The sequence below is a fragment of the Nestor notabilis genome, unplaced genomic scaffold (assembly GCF_000696875.1).
Source record: "Nestor notabilis isolate BGI_N333 unplaced genomic scaffold, ASM69687v1 scaffold12285, whole genome shotgun sequence".
Taxonomy (NCBI): domain Eukaryota; kingdom Metazoa; phylum Chordata; class Aves; order Psittaciformes; family Psittacidae; genus Nestor; species Nestor notabilis.
Window position 1 is genome coordinate 46,049 of NW_009928911.1, and position 17,605 is coordinate 63,653.

At 37.8% G+C, this 17,605-nt stretch overlaps 1 protein-coding gene across 2 annotated transcripts in view; it reads right to left on the minus strand.

Annotated features, from left to right (window-relative positions):
- SYT14 (synaptotagmin XIV) overlaps positions 1–17,605 on the minus strand; it is a 56,624-nt gene that overhangs the window by 19,554 nt on the left and 19,465 nt on the right. For both annotated transcript variants that reach the window (XM_010014745.1, XM_010014744.1), the window contains exons 3-4: positions 2,665–2,933; positions 348–797 (exon numbers count right to left, since the gene is read on the minus strand). In XM_010014745.1, the coding sequence (XP_010013047.1) occupies positions 348–797; positions 2,665–2,933 (719 nt within the window). The remainder of the gene's footprint in view (positions 1–347; positions 798–2,664; positions 2,934–17,605) is intronic.

A 17,605-nucleotide genomic window follows, 5' to 3' on the forward strand; every position in this document is an offset into this window, starting at 1 on the left:
CCCCCCCCCCCAATTTTTATTTTCCAATTGAAATGCTGTGGGTAGCAGAGTAAAGATTATACTATTAAATATATGTTTACATATATACATATATTCACCACTATATCCGTATTTATTGACTGGAAATTTCTAAGTAATTAAAAGGAAAAAGAATGGGAAGCTTTTGCAGGTGGAAAGTAAACGTACTTACAGAAGCTCTAAGGAAATTATTGTTGTCCTAATACAGCGCTACCACTGTCGAAGAAAATAGAGCGGATGTGCTGACTCTATAAATATACACACTATTCTTCCAGAATTCAGGACACTGTACATCACTGCATTCTTATTCTGCCTCATTTAATACTCACAGACAGACTGTAAGAAGGTTCCAGTATCACTGGCACTGACATCTTCCCTTGAAGATTCAATTTGGTTAAGTAAAAAATCTTTTCTCCCACAACCCTCTCTTTTTTCATGCGCCGTACGCTGTAGAGTCTGAAGCGAACCGCGTAATTCCCAATCATCTCAGACTCCACGTGACTGAATTTGAATGTCTCTGTGAAGACAGGGCACGGTCCCCGCTGGATGCTGGTTTTTGCTCTCTGCTTCTTTATGGGGAGAAGAACTAGGTGTACTTGCCACGAGCTTCCACCTGTCCTGCTGTAAGTGGGAATGTCTGTGACAGCTGTCACTGTCACCAAAAGCTTCTGTTCCTGTGAGTCATAGTCAAAAGTCACATCCAGTGTGCCGTATTTAGCTACTGGCTCAGGATCAAAAGGTTTAGGAAGCTGTGAAGACGATCCTCGAGCTGACATATCCTGAAGAACAGGAAGAAAAAAAAAAAGCTATTGATTTATTTATTTATTGTATTCTATTATTAAATCCAGCATGAAAATATATGGCTTTCTCTAAGCAATATGAAGGGACTATGATCATCTTATTCCTTTCATACACAAGGTACTTAAATGCCACGAGGAGACAGCTGACTAGCAGCCAAGAAAAATCCAAAAGCCTTTACCTGGCCAAGCCAGGAGCCAGTAAGACACAGCTCAGATTAAATTGGGATCCATTTCTTAACTCTTCTCTGTGCCCGACATGTTAAAATGCATATCCATTTGCTATGAGATAAACTACCTCATTTCAGTGCCAGTATGCACACATTTTGAAATGAACATTATGATTAGAGTTGTTTAAGAGCTGACTAGTGATTTGAGAGCATGGTGAGACACAGCAAAAAATACAGGAATTCCAATACCTACTTGCACATGTAGCTCTTGTTGCACTCCACAAGGGTTCTACCAATGTGCCAAAAATTACCATGGTTTTCTTAATGTAATTTTACTGGAACTGTGTAAGATGCATCTGTCCTGAACATACCTTCTGAACTTTCTGTAAACAGCATCAGTCCTAAAACTGCATTTCAAACTTAAAATTAAGAATGTTTATTGTCACTTCAAATTTTGAACAAAATATAGATGCCCTACATTGTTACAACAGCTAGTTTGATAGTGATGCTGAAACACAAAATACCTACAAGTGCAGGTCAACCTACTATTCATAAGCTATTCCAAGTATGTAAACCAAATGTATTTCCTGTGTATTATCATATTATCAAAGATAGGTTGGTTCATGTAAATGAATAGATATCATAATAAACCCTTTTGGATCAAAAAATGTCATGTTCTTATTTTAAACCAGTTGCTACACTGCTATTGGAATTTGTTCCTCTGAAAGCTTTATTCTTCAAGTTGTTGAGTGGCTATAAAAAAAAAGCTGGCAGTATTCTCAGTTCTTATTGAGTATGCCTACACTAATGACTGGTGTGACACTAAACGGGAAGAACTAGGATTAGATTTGCTGCAATCTGTTAGGGTTTGAGGACCATATGTACACACCATGTCTTCACCAGTAATGAAGTTCATACAGATTCTGGTCTTAGCTCATCATCAGGTACACACAGAGAGCTAGCTGCTGGAGGAAGCTGCAGCTGCATCTTCCAGGTGTTGCATCAACACCCCACGTATGCAACATCAACTTCACAAGAGGTCTACTAAAATAGAAACAACTGCTGACACATCAGGACTGAGCCCTAATATGCACTTCAAATCTTCAGGTAGAGGCAAAAGACAAATGCGTACCAAAAAAAGCCTCTTCTGCACATGACATCACTGATGTAGCCTTACTACTGGCATCAGTGCAGAAACTGGTTGTTAAAGACTTTTCAAGGAAATACATGTCAGAAAATACAATTTCTTCATGGTAAAAATAAATAGGTATCTTTACAGTTCACAGCAGAGAAAAGGAAAATTAAGTGGACCAAATCTCTATACTACCATTAACAATTTAAAAGAAGTTTTTGTAACAATTCCCTCCCTCCCCCAAAGATGTTTTACACTATGGGGTGTTCAGTTTGAAAAGTGTTAACAAACTATTTTTATTTTTTATTTGGGTGATTTGAAAAATTATATGGAACAAAAAGAATTTTGACTACAGTCATTAGAGTGTGATGAAGTTTTCCGCCGTAAAAGAACAACCTGAAATCCTATTTAATAATTTCTGACAAACTAAACAAATGAGGTGCAGTATCAGTGTTCATGTAACTGTGCAGTCATCTTTAGATAACAAAAGAGCAATGAAAAGGCTGCACTGCATGATGCTTCAGAGCACTCAGCTGTTTTTATTTACCTCTGGACTAAGGACAGCTGTGCTATCACTTGGTACATCCTCTTCGTATCCTTTGTTATGAAAGCTTTCTATTTCGTGTCCCGTGCTTCCCTCACTTGGGCACTTATATGAACATCTTGGACTGTTGCTACACTGGGAGAATTCACATTTACTATCTCCGACTTCTGAAGGTGTACACGAAAGATGAGGAGAACCACTATCATCCTGGTATGGAGGTGGCTGCAGTTCATCCAGTGGAGGTGTTCTTCTCATCCTCTGAATGCAGTTCGCTGCAAAGAAGTGAAAATTCTTTACTTACTTTCTGATTATTTAGCGTTGAAACACTTCTGTGGAAAACGGTCAGTCTAAATATCTGGACAGAGAGTTTAAAAATCTGTAAATGTCTTTTGTTTTTTACTCTACATTTCAAATGAGAGAAAAAACACTACTGAAACATTTGTTAAAAGATGGAAATGAACGATCACTCAGATGAAAGAGATCCAGATAAAACCCAAGTATTAAGTACATAGCCACAATGAATTTTGTGAAGTATAGATAAATAAATATAGCACAAATATGACATGACAAAAGTTCTAGGCTTGAATTTCAGGGACGCTTACCTTGCAAAAACCTTTGGATATCTTAAGTCATAGTCTTTTCAGGTGGAAGGTAGACCAATTAAGGAAACAAAATGCACTCCCTAAAGCCATTATATCAAAGTTCTGATTACCTCCCATGCAGTTGCTCACCCAGGGAGATATGAAATTAAACCCTGAAGACAGATAAGGTACCAATAAAGGCAGACACAAGCCTTTTCACACAAGTGAATTCTGCTCACTGGTGAATTTAACAAGTGAAGCAGTGTCTCAGATTCTTTATAACTTGTTAAGGACAGCTAAAGGGTACGTATCTGGTGTCTAGAAGTTAGACACTAGATCCGGTCACTAAAGACAGTGGAAAAAGGATCATGAGCAATCTTGTGCTTGGGATGAATACTTGATGCTGACTACCTTTGCTTCTCACACTAGACAGATAGATAGAAATGTGGTTATGCATTTCCTCAGAAAATAAACCTGATGTCTGGCTATGGATATAGAAAGTTAATTCAAAATAATTACCTTTCAATTTTTTTTGATCTCATATTGTGCTATGCAGCATTACACAGCTGCTAGAATTGGGAGAAGACAGCAAGGCATGCAGTAGTTGAAATGAAAGGAATACCAAGAACAGGTGAAAACCTGTATCACATTTTGTTTACACCTTCTGTAGCGATTTTAATGAAGATTTCAACGCCCCTCACACATAGAATTAACTTTACACAAAAATTTTAAAGCAACAATGATTTCTGGTGTCAGACAGATCACTTTCACCCACAGAAGAATCTGCCAAACAAGGGAGTTAACAGAAGTATTAACACTAGAGCAATATAAGCTTTGATTTCAGCTTTTTCTAAGAATTAAAAAGATTTCCTTTCCCATATGAAAAAGGTGGTGCATTTTAGCTTCATAATCAAATTTTTGTATATAGGATTGCCCTGTCTATGTCCTAAATTCTCATCAAGGAAACAAACCTTTTAACTGCTTCAGAGGCAACTGCCAATTTTTTAACATATCACATAAACTGAGTATGCTTAAGAGCTTCATGTTTCTTTATGGAACAAGGCTGGAAAGGCAGTAGTGTGTTTCTGTTGTTTCTAAGGCTCCCTTTTGTTCTCCTTTCCTTTGGAAATCTGGGCTGTATCCAACTGTGGATATACTGGAACATTTCACAGCAACTGGGATGATGGAAACCCAAACCACTATTGCTTCAGTTCATACTGTCCATGGGAAGGAAACCCAGGCACATCGGCTAGAAGGGAGCCAATGTGCACTGCAGATCCCCAGGACTGGGCAACTTGAAGGACAGTTTATTATGGAGCATAGCTACTGCATGGATGAACGTCTAACTGGGGAATGCAGGGCTCTTCTCTATTTCACTGGGCTCCTAATGGAACCACTACTAGCTTTAGATAAGGCAAATCAGTAATTAAAACACTCTTACAGATGACACTGCTGTCAAGAATCCTCTCTTTTTTGATAAACCCATCAGAGCCAGCCTACCATTTAGAGTGAGTCCAAATTACTATTACAGTGCTCCTGCAAAAGGCCTTCTGCTGTTAGTTAGCCCAGTGCCACTAACTCTTGAAACTCCAGTTCCAAGGGCTGGAAAGGAAAACAGAGCCAGCAGGGGATCCTATACTTGAAACATAGTCATCAGTCTAGCAGATACATATATAACCTTACATACCAAACAGAGTGAAGTGGGACAGTCAGGATCTTGAAATTGCCAGGCATCAATAGGGAGAAAGGTTTATTTGCAAAACAGAGAGATATGGGAAAGCACTTTGATTTGGGGTTTTTGCTGAGGTTTTGTTGATTTTTTATATTAGATAACTTGTGCCCATGAAACTAGGTCGACATAATTTTAGGATCTCCTTTGACTATCTATACCACGAAAACAGGACTTCTTTTTCATACTTTATATAATGAAATACTCTAGGAAATTTAGAGCAACAACATTTCTGCTTCTTGTTGCTGAAAGGCAACAAACAGCATTACATGAGACAGTAACCACCGCGTATCTATGATTGAGTTTCTTTCTTTTCACTTGTAGTCAAGTCTGCAAAGACTTTTAAACTCCCAGCTTTTTCCACAATCTAACGAAATGAAAGCGTGTCTGGGTAACTATCAACACCATTATTGTCTTACAGGAGTAAATAAATGACGGTGTGACTCACTCTTTTCACTTTGATGAACTCCATTATATGTCCCTATGGGAAAACTGCATAGGCTGTTTGGCAGAAAAGGTACTTTTAATGTAAGTGGGGAAAAAAGTGAAGAAAAGAAAATTCTTATTAACCAGCTGCGATTCCAAAATATCAGAATAAGCTGAAACACTGGCACAGGATTTAACTATTCAGTTTGGAAAGTTTAGTTTACCAGACAGAGCAGGTAAATTCTTAAAACAAATAGCCCACTTCAAAAATCTAAGGACACCTCTGCCTAAAAAGGTAGAAAATGGTTTTGAACATTCTTTATATAAGAAGATATCAAAGTTTTCAAATTAATTTTTAAAGTGGAAATGATAATTTAAAATTAATTTGCCCTCCCCACTGTAAATGATGCAGTAAAATGATGGATTCATGTTACAGCTCTCCAAAAATCCTGCAAATCTGAGTTACACAAAGACATTCTAACGACTAGTGATATCAAAGACAAACGATACCACAGACAGAAGTGAATACAGCAACACTGAATAGCTGACACTGGTTATTCTCCTTAAAAATTACACAGAAGTAACAACTTCAACAATCAATCCATCCACAAACTTTTGCATATGTATCGAAGTTTAAAATACAAAACCACTGCTAATGCATGCTGGCCTAACTGACTGTATGAGAGAACAACATTTGAACCTGAAAGGAAAGCATGTCCTGAAGTGTTACCACGTCTGCATGCAGAACCACTGCTCTAACACACCTTGCACCTTTCATTTAAGGTGTAAACTTAGACACAACTACACTTGCACATACTTGCACACTGACAAAGCCAAAGAGTATCCTCCAAAGACCACTGAATGTGACTAATAACAGCTGCTAAAGAGTTACTCTTAACTAGCAACTGGATACAGTGAAAATCTAAAATGAACTGTTGCATTGTTTCTATGCAGGTTTCCCAAGAAACTTTCCACTCTCAAACCAGATAGAAAATAAATTTTGACAATTCCCCCAACTAAACTAATCACACTAAATTACCATCCCAGTTTGGACTAGACAAAATCAAGCCAAAATATAACCCAAACCTGGAAGAAACAATCACAGAGAAGCCAAACTGGGTTTAGTCCGAGATTCCTACCAGCCAGGAAATGCCAGAACAGAGGAGAGACAAATTAAAAGAAAGATCCCACATCCAGTTTTCTACCCAAAGTATTTAAAATGCCTTTATATTCTCATAATGTGTTGTTATTAAACTAAGTTGTTTAGTAACAAATATGTAATAAACTCTGAATTGAGAATCCAGTGTATTGCTGTCAATAGGCAGCTTTGAATACTCAATCTTTTGAGGGTTAACTGCTTTAGTTAAAATTGTCACCCTTCTTTAGTGGGCTGGGAGAACACTCATACAGCGGTAACAGTGAAGTCCTTGCTGAAGAAACCAGAGCTACAAGTGAAATAGCTGACAAACACAAGCAGATTAGCAGTGTGCTGGTACACTCAGAAATTACAGCATGTAAACTGTCATTAGCACATTTAAGTCAGAAGTAAATAAATACCTTCTCTTCACTACTGTTTGTTAAACAATGAAGGTTAATCTGTTTTCCCAAGTCCCTGCACTGATTGAAAGCTGAGGGGAGATGACACACATCAACCTCAGGGGACTGTCAGTGAGATGTGACACAGCAACCTAGGCCAAAATGTGCATTCCTGGAGCATGCAGTTGGTAAGTATGCAGAAAATACACAAACTTTTCCAGTCATTTTTCTGAATGGAATCAGTTTAAAAATAATGACAGGCTGAGAACATTGGGGCTGTTCAGCCTGGGGAAGAGAAGCTGCGTGGAGACCTCAGAGCAGCTGCCAGTGTGTGAAGGGGGCTACAAGGATGCTGCAGAGGGACTCTGCAGCAGGGACTGGAGCGATAGGACAAGGGGTGATGGGTTTAAACTGAAACAGGGAAAGTTCAGGCTAGATATAAGAAAGAAGCCCTTCCCTGTGAGGGTGGTGACACACTGGCACAGGGTGCCCAAGGAAGTAGTAAAGGTCAGGTTGGACAGAACCTTCAATGACATGGTCTAGTGGAAGGTGTCCCTGCCCATGGCAGGGGGTTGGAACTGGATGATCTTAAGGTCCTTTCCAACCCAAACCATTCTATGATTCTATGATTCTATTTGAACTTTCTACTTCTGATGCTCCTCATTTCTCCTCTCTGTTCTGGTCCCCTGCAGACCACACTAGCGAGGCTACACCACATTCTACCATAAAACCGGTAATGTTCCTTTCCCTGTTTACAATGTTCAGACTTTGCTATTTTAATTGATTTTCCCAAAGGTTCTCAGCAGCACAAGCCTAACTTTCTTTAGCCTGTATTTCCTGACTCATTCCAAGAACATCCATCTCAATGTATGGGAAAAGAAACCATCCTTTTGGTTTTAATTCCCCTGTCTCAGAAGCAGTAATTAACTATGCTTTTGCAACTTGGAGTTTCTCATATATATTACTTCTTTAAATATTCATACTATTGTGGGAGGCAACAAAACTTCTTTGGCAATCTGGTTTCCAGTTCCTCTAAAACAAATAATCACTATATAAATTAATAATTTTAGCAAGTAATATTTTGCAACTATCAGAATATCTTCATATGCAAACAGTATCTTCTCTTTCTCTAATATATCTCCACATACACTAATGCTTCATAATTATTTCTTTTTTTAATCTAACATGAATTTCAAGTTTTCGAGCCTTCAAGGGGTTCTATGTAAATGTTAAGACAATTTAAATAAAACATAAAATGAAACACATGTTTAAAAATTAAAGAAACCTTTCTTATTTTGAATGATTAAATACCCTTAGAGATTTCTCATCTGCAGCACAGACAGCCCAAATGGAATTTTCATGTTTGAACTTTTCTACTATCCAAAAATATTATGTTGACTGAATTACCCCACATTACGAGGACTGGAAAATATAAACATTAAATATTGAATGAAACCTTGGGGCTCTCCTTCCTTTAAAATGAAATGCTTACATGCATCTTCGTGAGGAAAAAACCCCCCATATTATTTCACAATAGAACCAATTAGCTTAGCATCATTCTACTTCTTTTCCAAAAGAGTTATTACACAAGTCTTGCTTAATGAAAGAAGGGGAATACAGGAGTGTTATGGGGTTGTTATGAACAATAGAAAAACACCTTTAATGAACTTCCTTTTTGCATTTGCCATATTTTAGACTTTTATTCATAGCTCAGCTATCTTCTTTGGTTCTGTTTTCTTTTGTTTTTCAAATAAAACTAATAAATATTGAGTTATCTCTATGTCCAGTTCTTAAAGCTTCAAAACTTTCTTCCTCAGGAAAGGTCTAAAATCAACTGAAGTTAGTGATGTTCGTACAGTGAATTTGATTTCCTTTTTTTCCTGTTGACACCAGGACCCTGCAGAACCATAGCCTGGTTTTGCTGGCTGACAAAAGAAACTTCCCTTCCTCTGCACTTACTAGAGCACTTCCCATTTGCAAGAATTTATGGTCTATTTTACAGAGCAATACAGAAAAGCACTGCACTGGTGAAAAATTCCAAGCTTTCTTGTTTCTAAATGAGCCCAAATTAGAACATTTAAACTACAAATACATTATTAAAACATTATAGTGAACTAACTGTCAAAGACTGTCTTTTGTTTCCTTCCCAAATATTTTGGTCGTCTTTCAATGAAAATTACACATTAGCATCTCTTGAATTCATTTTCTTTCAATTTAAGTATCGTTCTCTGCTTCCTTATACAGCATTTCTACTAATTTGGATAGGAAGGAACTGTGCCATATGGTTCCGGATTTACACTTTCCACCTGTACAAAATAAATCTAAACACTGCTAGAATGTTTAATCTCTTATTGATGCAAATATCAACCAATGAAGCTTTCCAGAACATATTTTTTAAATTTATTTATTTATTTAGCCTTTTAAAAGCAGACTTCAGAAACTCCTTTTCTGAGAGTACACCTGGCTCTAAAGCTTTTTGGAAGAAGTGATTTTCAAAAAGTGAAATTGTACAGCTGTTTGCTTTCACTTCCATTATTTTATTTCCTCAGGTAAAACATTTGTCCTAACTTCTTAGGTAGAAAAACTTACTTTCTGTTCCAATTAGATGTTGGTTTCACCTTTACTACTTACAAGCAGCCAACTTCCCTTTACGCTACTTTTCAGATCATAAAATCATAGAATCAGCTGGGTTGGAAAAGGCCTTTAAGCTCATCAAGTCCAACCATTAAAAACAAGCCCCGCACTGACCCCTGGCAGTGAGGCCTCGTCTACCCGGGCTGTGAACACTTGCAGGGACGGTGACTCCAGCCCTGCCCTGGGCAGCCTGTTCCAATGCCTGAGCACCCTCTGGGCAAGGAATTGTTCCTCAGCTCCAGCTAAACCTGCCCTGGGGCAGCTTGAGGCCGTTTCCTCCTGTCCCATCACTTGTTCCTTGGGAGCAGAGACCGACCCCACCTCACTCCATCCTCCTGTCAGGCAGTTGCAGAGAGCGATAAGGTCCCCCCTGAGCCTTCTCTTCTCCACACTAAACCCCCCAGGTCCCTCAGCCCTTCCCCATCACACTTGTGCTCCAGGCCCTGCACCAGCTCCGGTGCCCTTCTCTGGCCCCGCTCCAGCACCTCAATGTCTCTCTGGTAGTGAGGGGCCCACTATGTTGGCTGATTTCATAAATGAACAGGTATTCCTTTGCATCTCTGTCCACTGTTCATTTTGTCCATGTTATCACAATTGTCATAAAAATACCACTTCCAAAAAGGCAGTAAGTTAAATGAATTCATAGAATCTTACTTTTCATTTCGCTCTTCTCTCTTAAAATGCACTTGAAGTCCTGCTTGCTGAAGCTGATTGACAACGGGCTTTGAAATCTTAAGAGTATCTTGGTGACAAGGAAATGCCTTTCATCATCTCTGTGAAAATTCACCCAAATTTGACTATCTCACCAGCATTTACAGACGCTTAACGGAAATTCAGAGTTTAACAGCTAAAAGCTTTGAAAAGTCTGCCCACTGTAAACCATCCCAGGCCCCAAGAATCCCCATTTCTCATCAGTGTGCACCCACTAGCGTCCCCTCATACCTCTGGACAGTAGCAGGTAGATGTAGGCTTAGGAAATACTTTCTTGTCATTGCTATGCTTCATTTGAGTACAATTTTCATTTTAAACTACAGTTGCAAATTCCAGGCCAGTTTAATACTAGCTGCAGTATTAAGCACAGGAATCAAGCAGCAGAATAAGTGCTGAAAGGGTGAAAAAGATCCCACAGAGGTCTAGAATCAATTCCCAGTGAAGTATTGTAACACACAGCTAATATTCCTGTAATGTTCCTGCTCTCATTCTACTTGGTCTCAAATGAGGAAGAATGGTTAGAAAGCGAGATGAATGTGTTATGTGTATAATTTTCTTGAACATTTCATATTTTTGCAGCTCATTTCAGGCCTGTTTCTTTTTCTTATTTGACCAAAAAAAAAAAGAGAATACGAAGTTTTCTAAGCAATACTGAAACCCCCTCTAAGATCTCAATAATTATTCATTTGATGATATAAACAAGATCCATTCAGCAGTATAAACTGCACTTAAATGCGTTGCTTAACTATTAGAATGTCATTATTCTTTTTCCCTTTGTTAGTTTAAATAAGATACAATTACTTCCTTTAGTGAGAACTCCTTCTGCAACTTAAAATGCAATAACTTCACCATTCCTTGAAAACAGCTGCAGCTTGTCATTTTTTTCAAAACCATTATGTAAAGTTCCCTAGTATTTTAGCTATTTATTACTACCCTAGCTGGTGAAAATGAACCAGAAAAGAGATTTTCCATCAAGAACTGCTTCCAGAATAAGAACACAAGGCGTGCTTTGATTCCTTTGCATTATTTTCACAGCAATTTCAAGGGATACTCTGTTGGAGTGAGTCACTGACACAGAGCAGCACAATGATTCTGCATAAAGCATTTTGGTAGGGCATGGGTTAAATTTTCTGCCCATCTCCTTAAGATATTGCTATGATCCAAATTTGGTATCATGTACCAGTTAACCCATGTAAGTGAAATATATATTATGGTGAATAACAGTACTACTATCATAGCAGAAGTTAATGTGTTTGGCATTTTACAGATGGAGAACTAAAGTACGGGTTTAAATAAGAGGTAAAGATTGCTGTGAATCTAGCTCAGAAGTGCTCGTAATCACAGTAAGCTTCCAAGGAAGTGTGGAACTAAACCCAAGTCTTTAGACTAGTACCCTAGCTGTTTCTTCTGGGGCTTATTCTTATTTCTTATTTTTACTTCAATCCTTTTATATTATTATCAATCTAAAATTCACCTGAATTGTGTACCACCACCAACATGGAAACCTCCAAGACACTAGCTTCTTAAGATATACCCCCACAGAATTTTCCATTATCATCAGCTCTGTAGTGGAAGAGAAGGAAGAGAAAACAAAAAATACAATATTAGGGTGGGGAAAAAAGTAAAGGGAAGCAGAAAAACAAAACCCAAAACAAAACCAAAAACCAACTGCACACAAAAACCCCATCAAAACAAAACTGAAAAGGTAAAAGGAGAAAGTAGATGCGATGATCCAGAAAGAAGTGATAGGTTGGTGGTAAATGAACAAAGGAAAGAAATAAAGGGGTAGAAATTTAGTAGATCTGGACAGAAAATGAGAAAAAGAGCAAAGAGGGGAATAAAGGACAGACAAGCTGCGAACAGGGATGAAAAATTACAAACAGCTAAAATAACAAAGCAAAAATGTCAGAAAAAGAAAGGTGAAGGAATGGGAAAAATAAACCAAAACGTGACACGCCAAAAAGTGGTTCAGATCTGAGAAAAAAACAATGTCAACAGAGCAAAGAGATAAAAAAGAGAAATCAGTGGTATCTGATGGGTGGGAATATCCGTATTTGTAGGTGAAAATCTGCACAACCTAGAGAACACAGCGTTACATTCCAGGAGAGGCAAGACATTGCTCAGAACAAGCACTTCTTTTTGTATTTCTATTTTAGATTTATTACTGTTTTTCCTTTTGAGTAGGGACACAGTGGTAATTATTTGTCCAGATCCTGAGATTCCAAAGGACCTTGATTTCTCTTATCTATTCAGGCACTTTTCCCCCTTCTTTCCTTGACACACTGGCTCAGTGGCTTGCTTTAGTAAACCAGACTGTATTTCCTGCAGTACATTAGAGTATTCCTGCAAAAAGGATTCTAGAAAATTAAGATTTTCTTCTTTTTGAAGCAGCTCTCATAACCTGACCCAATAAAAAGCACCTAGAACCCAGAAAAATCAAGGACAATCTCAGTCTGCAGGAGTAACTGCACCAACAGAAAACTGTCTATATATGCTCAAGAACTTGCCTAAAACCTTTTAGATATTAGTGTATGCTTAGCAATAATGGCAGTAGTACCACTTTTAAGGCCAACTGTCCAGAAAAAGAAAGACAAAATAGACACTGTGAAATCACAGGCAACAGATACGCTTCAAAAGTAACGTATCTTTCCCTCACACACTCAGTAAGACTACAAATTCTGAGAGAAGGCATGGATTAAGCAGCAGGGAGCATGTCAGACTGTTCCACTTACTCCAGCACAGCCTCAAACAAGTTTCTCCAGGCATAAAGAAGCACAATTACTCTAACCTAAATTTCCTGCACTTCTTTGTGGAGCTTCTGAGGCCCCCCACTGTCACAGATGAGCTGCTTTACTAGACTTCTATGTAATATATGATGTAGTTGTTGCTATGTTCCCATAGTCGTCACATAATTCACAAAACAGGCAATTTTCTGCATGTTGACAGGACCAGATGAATATGAGTCTGACTGGTGAAGGTATTTTCAGCCAGCCACAGCACCAGTCACAAGAGCTATGCAAGAGCTTATAGAATCATACAATAGTCAGGGCTGGAAAGGACCTTAAGATCATCCAGTTCCAGACGCCCTGCCAGGGGCAGGGACACCTCACCCTAGACCAGGTCACCCACGACTGTCCAACCTGGCCTTGAACACTGCCAGGGATGAAGCATTTACCACTTCTTTGGGCAACCTGCGCCAGCGCCTCAGTACCCTCACAGGGAAGAACTTCTGCCTTATATTAACTTCCCCTTATATGAACTTCCCCTGCTCAGTTTGAGGCCATTATGTGGATGACAGAACAATGGCCACGCTGTGTACTGCAGACAGAGGGCTCATGAAGTCCACAGAATGATGCTTCAGCCCTCTACCACCAGTAGAAGAGGAACTGGTCTTCCATGTCATTCACTCGAAGAAACGACAGTACTGAACAACCAAGAATCAGCATCTCAACCCATTTAACTTCCCAAAATACTAACTGCAAAATCATGATCGTGGTGTTATACCTACAATATTAAACATACTAACCATTGTGAGAGAGTAAAAAATGCATATGCATCAAAATTCACTTCTCATGGAGCTTTCTAATACTAGCAAAAATTTATACACACTATTTGATGCTGCTTGTTGAGTAAAAGCCTTAAAGGTGATGCACAGCAGTTAATTAGTAATCAAAGTCTGACAGCTACAGCTGCAAAATGTTTGTATGATAATTTCAAAATTGAAAATGATTTATTTCACTCTACATGAAATTAGTGTACACTCATTAGAGAGTCAGTGATTAACTTGAAAAGTACTACTGGAACAAATCAGGAACTTTGCTACCACATCAGAAAGTGTACAAGATATGCCTCCAGACCTATTGCCATCTCACCCTTTCTCATACTTTGGTGTCAGCAAATTTTTTAGCTCTTCATATTGCAATTGAAAATATATTCAGCAGATTTATGCTTAACACAGTTCATAACCTGCATACTAATTTTTTCAAATCTCAGCATTATGAGTTTAAACTACTTTATTAAGCTATATATAAAACTGATACGTAACTGACATAAATGCATGCTGCAAGAAAGGAAATTCTGATTAAGTATCAGGAAAAAACACTTTGAGTGTGTCAAATGGCTATAGACTGGAAGAGGTTATCCAGAAAGGCTGAGTAATCAACAGCCTTGAAGGTTTTAGGGACCTGAGCAACCTGGTCTGACTTTGAAGTCAGCTCTCTCTGAACCAGGGGATCATACTAGATGATCTCCACAGGTCCTTTGCAACCTGGTGTTCACTGGTTCTACAATACATACTGAAAACCTCAGTGCAATACTATAATAAGGAAGGATGGGGATCATCTCAAATACCTATAAAACTCCTTCTATAATACAGAAGTTTAACAATTCACAGGCACGTACAACTCCTCTGCAAACGTTCATTACATTGTGCATCCTGCATTAAACTCATATACCTACCAGCATAGTACTTTCATTGTTAAAAACAAAACAAACCCCCGAAAACACCACCACCACAAAAAAACCTCAACTCCTAAGCAACACATAATACAAGGAGCAAAAGAGATTCAGAATACTTGGTAAACTGATGATGTTCTACTGCAGTATACCTTGTGGCTGACTAGTTTTAGACAATGTAGTATCATTCAAATTTTTACACTGCTAAAACGAGCCTGCCAAGATACAGGCTTTTAAGTTAAAAACATCCAACCAATAGTTTACACACACATGCACACGTATGTAAACACACATATACACATACAAACACACCTCCATGGCCATGCATAACAGGAACAATTGAAGTTTTATGAAATATTCAATATAATTAAGAACACACTAAGAAAGTAACATCCATTACAAAACGCTGCTGTTAGACAACAAATATTGATCTTTGTAATTTATCAAGTGAAAAAGCCTTAATTTGCTTGTTATTCAAACTTTAACATGAAGTCTGCTTAGATGGAAGAAAGAAAAAAACCCACAGCATTTGCTATCACTTTGCATTAACATTTTGACCAGTCAACAATTCAGCAGTGATGAAATGTGCAGTTTGATACGAAGTAAGACAAGGCTATTTAAATAACTCAAAATAAGAAACGCGTATTGAAACATTAGAATTTTGATAAGCGATCACAGCTGCACTAGAATTAGTTTCTATAGCAACAGAGGAAATAATGTGGAGAAATGCACTGCAATACAAGATGGATTCCTTACAAACACTGCTGTTCAAATAGAAAACTTTAAAATTATTCACTGTATTAAAATATTTTTATTAAAATGGTTATTCAAATACCCTATACCTTGTACTTCATACATTGTTCTATTTTCCTTCTCCAAGTTTCAATTCTAGTCTACTCATTCAGGTCTCATACTACATTTTCACACTTTGCCCATTGCTTACCTTCCTATTTCAAAATTAATTAAAGTGACTTATTCTGGAAAATACAGTATCTTCGATCTCAAACTAATCTGCATTTCCACTCCTTTTCTTATTATCCCTACCTAGAAGCACTCATTACATTGATTTTCCCAGCAGTGCACTTATAAAACATAAGAGAATGCTTTGCTCACGTGATTCATAAGAAGCTGCATCACAGCCACGAGAATTAACATCAGTATGGAACTTCTGAAACTTGGGAGTCATATGAGACTTGCACCGGCTTTTATCAGCACATGCTCTCATGTCCTAAGCATGATTAAGAAACCACAGCAAATCTATTAGTATTCATGGACCAAATACCCAAAAGATGGTAACATAAAAGCTTTTCACTTGAGCACATCTTCAGATTTCAAACGTTGCTCATTTCTAACACTACAAGTTATTGTTTCATTGCATCATCTCTGAATCTAGCTATTTTTGGCAACTAATTAAAAGCATATGCCTGAACCTTTTATGTATTTTGCCCTTATAATGAGACCTATTACTCTAGCTTATTCTATCCTTTTGAGTTCCAAAGTATCTTTCAAGTTACCATGGATACAAGTGATCTGCTTTCTCCCACAACTGCTTTGTGTGCCTTATCAAACACCAGAAAACTGACACAGTAGGAATCTGAGCCATCTATACAGGATGAATATCTAACCCCTTGAAGTGTTCCTTCCCCCCCCAAAACAAGAAAAAAAATGAGGTATGCCAGATACTAACATCTGTAATGAAATAAACAGGTAACGAAATCTAGTACTTTTGCTCAAGGGAAACACAATGAAAAAAGGTGCAGACATAAAACAATTTACTCTGATGAACCCTGAAAGAGAGTTCAAATGAAAATGGGAGTACACAGAATCATTCCGAGTTTGCTCTTAATATTTTGAGTTGACAGAGTTTAAGTATTTCTAGATCAGTATGTCCACAGGAGATGTAAAACACAGCAAATTTCAGCACACACTGCAGAAAGGAGTTGCAGAAACACTATGCAACTCCAAGACTACACATAAATAGAGTAAATAAAACTCCCTTAAACAAAAATTGTTTAGCTTCTTTACACGAATTTATTATGGACATTTTCAAATGCAAATTGCATTTCAAAAGCTGGGAACGATTTGTACTAATCAGTGAAGAAGAGGGCAGTTAGTAAACTGATTTTCCCATTACGTTTCTGTTTTCTGACCTCTTCTTAAAAACAAAGGACCCTCCCACTCAGACAGCAAAATTTACATGGGATTCAAAACCCAAGTGATGATACTAATATAATCAGAATTAATGTATGAAAAATAAAGGGAATAACCAGAAGGAAAAATAAATTATTGTAATATGAACTTGATACAAACTCATTCAGAACCGTCTCCAAACTTTCAATGCATTAAATCACTGAAGACATCAGCTGCACAAATGAGTGCCATTATGGCAACAGAGAGCGAGCCAGAGAAAAAGAGGCAGGCAAATGCTGCCCTGGCCCCTTTTCCTCATTTATCTAAACTTTTCTAAGAATTACAGCAAAACACTCAACAAAAAACTTACCTGACTTGTTAACCCACAAGGTCAGCCTTGCTTTAAAATACAGAGATTATGAAGCACAGTATTTGAGCCAGAGACACGGAAGCATAAAAATCAGACTCTTACCCTTGTTTGTACTAACATGAAATACCTGTTATCATTTTGGAAAGTGTTCTACAAGCACATAGAACTAAAGACATATTAAATATTTTCATTTTCTAGCAGTGTCAGACTTATGTTTGCATGGATTTCTTAAGATGCATTTCTTTTAACTTTTAAATTTAACTTTGAAACATCTGAGGTTATGAAGCTTCCTTCTGGGGATGAAACTCATCCGTATAATGTCTTTACTGTGCACATTCAACTAGAATTAAACCTCTTCCCTCTCCCCTCCCC